This window comes from Podarcis cretensis, assembly GCF_951804945.1.
Source record: "Podarcis cretensis genome assembly, chromosome: 15".
Lineage (NCBI taxonomy): Eukaryota > Metazoa > Chordata > Lepidosauria > Squamata > Lacertidae > Podarcis > Podarcis cretensis.
In genome coordinates, this window is record NC_137185.1 from 28,353,740 (window position 1) to 28,362,105 (window position 8,366).

Consider the following 8,366-nt stretch of genomic DNA (forward strand, 5'->3'; position numbering starts at 1 on the left):
AAACGAGAAAAGCCAATAATCAGTTGAGAGATGAAAGCATTTTTGAGAGCACATCCCAGCTGAAGGTTCAAGCTCTGACAAGGACTCATTTGCTGCAAAGCTGGGAGGGGGGAGGTTGCTCCTCTCCTACCCCACCCCACTTCCCCCCTCACTTGTTGCTGTTCTTGTCACTCCACTAGTTCCCGGAGGCAAGCTGCAACGTCAAGCTGCTCTCTCTATGCCCCACAATTCTTTCCACAGGAGGAAAGGGAAAGGAGTAGGTAAAGAGAAATCAGCAAACAGCATTATCTGAACCAAAGCAAAGAGCGATCTGACAGCGAAGTGATTCCTCTCTCCTCTTTGTTATTGAAAGCAAATACTGCCCTCTTCTTTTCCAACCGTGCCAAGACTGACTCTGCTATGGAACAGAAAATGTTTGCAATAGGGACATGGGAAACAGGGAGATCTTGTGTAGGGTTCTTTTTTTTAATTTCAGCATTTGCCAAAGCACAACACACGGGAGCCACTGCAGAGACAGTGAGCGCACACTACCCTTTCCTCCACCATCACCACCCTCAAGCCAAGCCCCTCAAATCCTTTCCTTTTTGCAAGATATGGACTGGCAGGAGGTTTGGAGAAGCCTGCGGGAGAACCTCAGGAGGCGGGCAGTTGCTGAATCCAAACACAGCCATGGATCAACTACTGAAGATTCAACACGCACGAATCACTACACAAAGCAAATCGAAGCACGGGTGCACTTACGCACACACACACACACACATGCACACAGGCAGGGGGGTGCACATTCAAGAGGAGTCCCCTCCTTTGCTGCAGCCCCCTTTTTGCCGTAACTCCCTCATATCTCAGTGGGGAACGGCAGTTAAGAGAAAAGGTTTTCACATTCATACCAAGGAAAAAGAGACAGAGAGGGAGACAGGCAGGGACAACAGACATGAAAGCAAAATGAAAGGGCACTACAACTTCAGGTTGAAAGGCAAAGGGAGAACTGTAGTTGGCTCCCTCTAAGGGGCCATGGGGAGTTGGTGTGGGGCTCGTGGACACTTTAGTGACAAAGGAAACAGCAAAAAAGAGGAATTCTCCACTGAGTTGATAGAAAGGGAGACGATCGATGTGAGGGAACCTTGACGGAATACGCAAAAGGAAGAGAGAAGTGGTAGCAGGAGCTGTGTCTGAACGAAGGAGCAAAAAAGTAGAAACTGGCACAAGAAAAGGAATCGGGGGTGGGGGAGCAGAGATAGAAAAAGAAGGGATGGAAAGAAAGCACAAATCACATCGGGCAGGGAGGTAAATGGGCAGATTCGGGGGGGGGGCAGGCTTGGAAAAGGCTTTTGGCTAGACTCCAAGGGCTGTCAATGAATGGGGGGGGTAAGAGAGAAGAGACAGGAACGTTTCAGCTGATATTGCAGCTACAGAAGCAAAAAAAGGGATGAATGAACGAACAATGCTCAAGAATGTGAAGGGTAGATTTATATTGTAGCAGAACAGAAAGAAGAGGCAGAGAGAAAAACTGATTCAAGCTCCAGTTCCGACATGCGAGGAGAGGGGGGAGGGGGACAAGCAAAGTCAACACTCGTGTGTGTGTGTGTGTGTGTGTGTGTGTGTAGCAAAGGGGGGCAGAGAGAAAAAGGATGCAATGAGGATGGGGGGGAGAAGAAATGCAGGACCAGCTTGACGAGGGAAACACCGTGGGGGGGGGGTGGAGTGAGGAGAAACCCGAAAATCCGAAAAGGAATTTTTTTGGGGGGGGGAGGGTGGTGGTGGAGAGAATTGCAGTGCACGGAGAGAGGAAGAAAAGAACAATAGTCCATGGCCGAAGAAGACACGGAAAGAAAAGAGAGAGAAGCATGGGGAAAGTGGAGGAGGGGGAGAGAGAGAGAAAAAATAAAAGAGAAAAGCCACAATCAGGTTTGGATTGCAGCAGGGGAACAGTGAAGGAGCCGAATGAAACGGAGAGGTGTGTGTGTGTGGAGGAGACAGCCTTCAATGACTGGGAGTTGTGTGTCTGTGTGTGTGAGTGAAAAGAGGCTAGAAAAGCGAGTCAGCCTTTCCAGCAGGGAAACTGAGGCAGGGGGAAGAAAGAGGGAGGGGAGGACTCGACCACCCTCCTACCCCTCTTTCCTGGGGGAGGGGGGAGAGAGAGACGAGCCCCCACCCTTACAGACCCGGCTGAGGGAGGGGACGCCCCTCTCCCTGCCAGGGCGGGAAGCGCCCGGAGGCGAAAGTGTGCGGGAGCGAGGAGGTGCCGTCCGTCTGCCGGCTCGCCCTCCGGCGTGCCTACCTGTGGGGAGCAGCGAGGCGGCGGCGGCGGCGGCCAGGAGGAGGAGGACGAGGGAGGGCGAGGGCGGCGTGAGGGCCCCGCAGGGCGGCGAGGCGGCGGGGGGCGAAGGCGAGCCGAGGGGCGGCGAGGAGGAGGAGGAGGAGGGCGCCGAGGGGCCGAGGCCGGGCTGGTAGCAGTGATGATGATGCTGCTGCTGCTGCTGTTGCTGCCGCCGCCTCTCCCGCTCTTCCTGAGTCCGAGTCCGGCTCCGGCTCCGACTCGCCATCTTCGGGCACCTGCTCGGCTCTGGCAGCGCCCCCCGGAACAGCAGCGCGAGCGAGCCGGCCGCGTAATGAGATGCGGCGACGTCAGCGCGGGGTGGGCGGGGCGCCAGGTGGAGCCAACGGGCGCTCTGGAGGAGGCGGAGGCGCGGGGGGGCGGGCCCAGAAATTCCCGGCCGCCTCGTGCCTCGCTGACCAATGGGAAGGCGGGCAGGAGGGGAGTGTTGCAAAGAGGGGGCGTGGCCTGCATAGTAATAACGCGCCTCTCGTAGACATGCACCCAGCTCGGCGCTCGCTCGCTTTCGCCAGCAGCCCCGCCGCCTGCGTGGTCTTCTTCTTTGGCGATCGCTAAGATTGTCTTCCATGCACACAATCTTAACAGTGAGTTAAGTAAGTGACTGTGGAGGCCAATTCTGGATCCCCACGTCCTTCCACGACGGGGACATTGGTTTCCGGGGGGGAGTTGATCACGGTGAGGGTTTGCCAAACGTGGCTTCCTCTTAACACGTTTCTCCCTTTCGTCCTGAGTTCCAGCATCTTCAAAGTCCATGATACTTTTGGTAATGGTTGTTCTCCAATTGGAGCACCCAATTGTCGGTCTCTATACTACTTTTTTTTTTAGATTTGCCTTGAGAGAGTCTTTAAACCTCTTTTGTTGACCATCAGCATTACACTTTACATTTTTAAGTTCGGAATAGAGTAATTGCTTTGGAAGATGATAATCAGGCACAACATGACCAGTCCAACGAAGTTGACGTTGAAGGATCATTGCTTCGACGCTGGTGATCTTTGCTTCTTCCAGTACACTGGCATTACTTCACCTGTCTTCCCAAGTGATGTGTAAAAAATTTCGGAGACACTGTTAATGGAATCTTTCGAGGAGTTGGAGATGGTGTTTATAAGTGGTCCATGTTTCACAAGCATACAGTAGTTGGTAGTGCAATAGCTTAGTAAACAAGCATTTTGGTTTCCCTGTGAATGTCCCGGTCCTTAAACACTCTGCACTTCAATTGGGAGAAAGCAGGCGATGCTGGATTTCGGCATCAATATCCGCCCTTGTGGAAAGATAACTGCTCAGGTAGGAGAAGTGATCAACACTTTCCAATGTTACACCACTGAGTTGGATTTGTGGCGCTGCAGAGGGGTTGTTAGTGCAGCACTTTGGTTTTTTGGAAATTGAGCAACAGGCCAAGCTTCTCGTAAGCTTCTGCGAAGATATTTACGATGGTTTGGAGGTCATCCTCTGAGTGTGCACACCCTACATTGTCATCAGCATACTAAAGCTTTAAGAAGGAAGTTACGGTAACCATACTCTTTGCTTTCAGCCTGCTCAGATGAAAGAGCTTTCCATCTGTTTGATATATGATTTCTACTCCAGTGGGGAGTTTCCCTTCAACAAAGTGTAGGATCATGGCAATGAAAATAATGAATAGAGTTGGGGCAATAACACAACACCTGATCCCACTGTGAAAGATTCACTTTGGGAGCCACTGTTATCTGTGATTGTGGCTGTCATATTATCATGGCGGAGCCGAATGATGTTCACAAATTTATCTGGGCAGCCAATTTTCAGAAGGACAGTCCACAGGGCATTACGATTTGGTGTTGAAGGTCTTTGTCAGGTCAATAAATGCCATATTCAGGGGTTGGTTTTGCTCTCTACATTTTTCTTGAAGTTGTCGAGCAGTGAAAATCATGTCCACTGTCCCCCTAGAAGGTCAAAAACCATGTTGGGATTCAGGAAGGGTAGCCTTGGATATTGTTAAGAAACGGTTTGCAAAGATCCTTGCAAGAATTTTGCTGGCTGCAGCTAATGAAGAAATGCCTCGATAGTTTCCTCAATCCGTTCTATCACCTTTTTTAAAGAGATTGATAATTTTGGCATCCCTAAAGTCTGCTGGGATCTCCTCTCTCTCCCGGATTTTTTTCGATGAGTTTGTGAAGTTGTATAAGTTCAATTCCGCCCACTTTGAAGATTTCAGAAGGTATCCCATCAGGTCCGCTGGCTTTGTTGTTTTTCATTTGATTAATAGCTGTACACAACTCTCCCAGATTTGGAGATACTGCAAGCTCATCTTTGTTTTTGTTTTTGCAGAATTTGTGAGAAGACCTCAGCAGCTACGGGTGAGTTGTGGTTAAGGAGATGCTGGTAATGTTCTTTCAAGTTCAGTGCAATAGTTTTTTTATCTTTTAGAAGTGCAATATCATCTGTTGAACATAGGGGGCATATGTCATGATTTATTGGCCGATAGATGGTCTTTGTTGCTTTAAAGAAACTGTGCACCATGAGTGTCGGCAAAGTGATCCACGAAGTCCTTAACGGCAGAACAGGCGGAAGACAACAAGTGGCATGTTACAATGGCTGTGAAGGCGGATGAAGCCTGCAGCAGATAAGAATCTACTAGTCGTCGTAATACAGTGGTACCTCGGGTTACATACGCTTCAGGTTACAGACTCCGCTAACCCAGAAATAGTACCTCGGGTTAAGAACTTTGCTTCAGGATGAGAACAGAAATCGTGGGGTGGCGTGGCGGCAGCAGGAGGCCCCATTAGCTAAAGTGGTACTTCAGGTTAAGAACAGTTTCAGGTAAAGAACGAACCTCCGGAACGAATTAAGTACTTAACCCGAGGTACCACTGTACTCATGCCATCAGAATAGAGCCTTACTGCAAAGACTGTACGCTGGTCAGCGTACACTGATCTACACACATAAAATAAATTCACACACAGGCACCTTCCAAAACCCCACCCCTCTCATAGACATACACACACCTCTGTTCTCTCTCACAGCGCCACCGTCTGTGTGGGAAATCAGTATGTGCCTCTCAAGTTGCAGCAGGGCGGAGCCACCATGGAATTACTGTACCTGATTGATGCCTCCTCTGAGACGAGCATGGAGGTGAGACCCCTCCCTCTCCTGAGTAAGCCACACCTCTTCTGCTGCCAATGGCTACAAGGGGGCGGGGCAAGGTCTCCAGCTCGGCACCACATGCGGCAAAGCGGGTTAAGGCGCATCTGCATTGCTGCTGTTGTTGAGGATGAGGGTGTTGATCACCCGCCCTGCACCCTAAGCGGTGGGTTACAACAATTAAAACACAATATTGAAAGCAGTTTGAAACAACTTGCATTCACGGAAATATGGTGAGCACTAGAAATATACACCTCAACTGTAGAGAGAGGTTTATTAAGTGTTATTTTCACTTGTTTTCTTAATTTAACCAATTACCTTTCAATTATTTAATGTATTCATTTTTATCTATATCCAGTTATGTTATAGGCAACATGGTAAAGGATCCCTGGACAGTTAAGTCCAGTTAAAGGCGACTATGGGGTTGTGGCACTCGTCTTGCTTCAGGCCAAGGGAACCAGAATTTGTCCACAGTCAGCTGTCCAGGCCATGTGGCCAGCATGACTAAACCACTTCTGGTGCAACAGAACTCCAGGATGGAAGCCAGAGCACACTGAAACGCTGCGTACCTTCCTGTCGCAGCGGTACCTACTTATCTACTTGCACTGGCCTGCTTTTGAACTGCTAGATTGGCAAGAGGTGAGACAAAGCAACGGAACTCATTCCATCATGGGGATTCGAACCGCTGACCCCCCCCCCCCGATAAGTCCAATAAGTCACCGTTTTCTTGGTAGCAGATAATACAATTTATGAGCTGCTTAAAGAAAAAGAAACGCAAGCGGAAAAAAATCTCACAATCATAATTTTAAAAAGACTACCAAGAGCCTTGTAGCACCTGAAAGGCTGACAAATTTATTATGGCTTAAGTTTTCATGGACTATCATATACTTCAGATGCATGCAATGCTGGCATTTGCATACGGCAAGGTGAAGCAATTTGGCTCAGGTGGCAGATCACGCCTTCACTGCTGCCAGTCCCCTTGGCTGCTGCCGGCCCTGCTACGGCATCAGTGCCCTTAACCTCACCACTAGTTCTGGGCCCTCACCACTCTGTCATGGCCATGTAGTTGCAGCTGCAGGCAAGGATGCAACAGCAATGGTGGGATTAGCAGCAGCACAGGCAGGGCCAGTGCATCCCGTTTTGCTGTTGCAGGCATTACAGGAAATCCTGTGCCTCTCCTGTCAAACCATCCCTCACCTCAGTTGCACAGTGGCAGCAGGTTCCTGGGAGATGCCACAAGATCTCCCTGAAATCCTCAGAGATCTCATGCACTCTGAGATCTTGCAAGATTTCAGAAAGATCTCACGAGAAGTGTTATAAGAACAAACAACAAAACTTTTATCTGATCCAAGTGATAGAGAATTCATAAGTTATTAGATAATTGCATAATGTACCATGCAGGAAGATCAAACCAGCATTTAAAGTAAGAAAGGAAATGTGAAGCAGACACAATAAATGTGTAGGGAAGGAAACAAGAAGCTTGTAAAGCAGTCCCCAAGGCCAAGCAAACACAGCTTCTCCCTTTCTGTTGCCAAACTCTATAATCCAGGATGGGCTTGTATGGCGCACTTTTACTTCATAGAATTTCTGTTGGCCACAAGCATTGCCTGAAATTTGCACAGTGGAACTGCATGCTCAGTATATATTAACACAGAATACTCAGCTTCTTAGCAGTGGTCCTGATTAGGCACTCCTGCCAATGAATTTTCCTGCAGCATCAAGCCAATGCCTCTTCTGGTCTAGTATTCTGTTGCCTCCCTCACTTTCCAGCTTTTTCAGAGCCCCCACTGGTGTAATGGGGGGGGGGTGAAGTTCAAGAGCTCATCATGGCAACCCCAATCACCACACTTCCAAGGTGAATCTACAGCTTTGCCTCCAAGGTGAACCCAAACAGTCAGACAGCTGTGTGCAGTCTTGCGACTAAGCGTCATATTTTAAACACCTAGCGTGAAGCAAAAACCACACCAAAGAAAAAGAAAGGCTCTACTGGATTATCCCTCCTGATTCTCTGACTTCCTCTAGATTAATCTGTCACAAACAAACTGCATTCAGTTGCCAGAGCAAGAAGAGCCTGTCATTTATGCTGGCACTTAGACAGTGACATCATCACACCCACTCTTCTGCTTTCCCTGTCAACTGCACCACTGGAAGCTCACAAGGAGACTATGATGGTGACAACTGTTGCCTGATGTTTGGCCCTTGTACCTGCTGATCAGAAGAACCACTTCCATTGATAAACTTTCCCAGCTTGCATTTGTCTAAAGCAACACACCTGGATTCTCTGTAATAACCCAGTAGAGCCATCCTATGCAAGTCTGCTTTGCGGTAAACTCACTCAATTCAGTGGGACTTACTCTCAGGTCAGTGTGTCTCAGCACTGCAATACCTCAAGGACCAGGTTGGTGGCACAGTGGGTCAGTGCATCTGGCTGTTAACCAGAAGGTTGGTGGTTTGAGCCCACCCAGGGACAGTTATGGGCAAGATTACTGCATTGCAGAGAATTGTACTAGATAACCTACAGGGTCCTTTCCAACTCTACAATTCTATGATTTTTATGGACCCCAAGATCATCAACTGAGGCTCTTTTTCATGAGTCTCCTCCATGAGAGGTCCAGAGGGTGGCAACACGAGAACAGGCCTTTTCTGCAGTAGCTCCCTGTTTATGAAATGTTCTCCTCAAGGAGGTTCAGCTGGCATCTTAATTATGCACCTTTAGGGTCCAGGCAAAAATGTTCCTCTTCAACAAGGCCTTTGGCTGATTAACATACAATAACCCTTTTAAATGTGTTTGTTGGAGGGGGCTTATTGTTTTGTTTTTGTTATGTATTTTGAGACTGTTATCTTGTATTTTTATGTTGTGAACTGCCCTGAAATCTACAAATGTAGAACAGCAACAGCAGCAGCAGCAGCAGCAGCAGCA

The 8,366-nt window shown here is 48.7% G+C and overlaps 1 protein-coding gene across 9 annotated transcripts in view; it reads right to left on the reverse strand.

Annotated features, from left to right (window-relative positions):
* Positions 1 to 2,586, reverse strand: part of CADM1 (cell adhesion molecule 1) — a 528,696-nt gene extending 526,110 nt beyond the window's left edge. For 6 of the 9 annotated variants that reach the window (XM_079954780.1, XM_079954779.1, XM_079954776.1 and 3 more), the window contains exon 1: positions 2,279 to 2,585. In XM_079954780.1, coding sequence (XP_079810906.1) covers positions 2,279 to 2,543 — 265 coding nt within the window. In that variant the 5' untranslated portion in view covers positions 2,544 to 2,585. Of the gene's footprint in view, positions 1 to 2,278 lie in introns of all 9 variants that reach the window. The other 3 variants (XM_079954778.1, XM_079954781.1, XM_079954777.1) reach the window with 2 other exon arrangements.
* Positions 2,587 to 8,366: the final 5,780 nt, after the last annotated feature.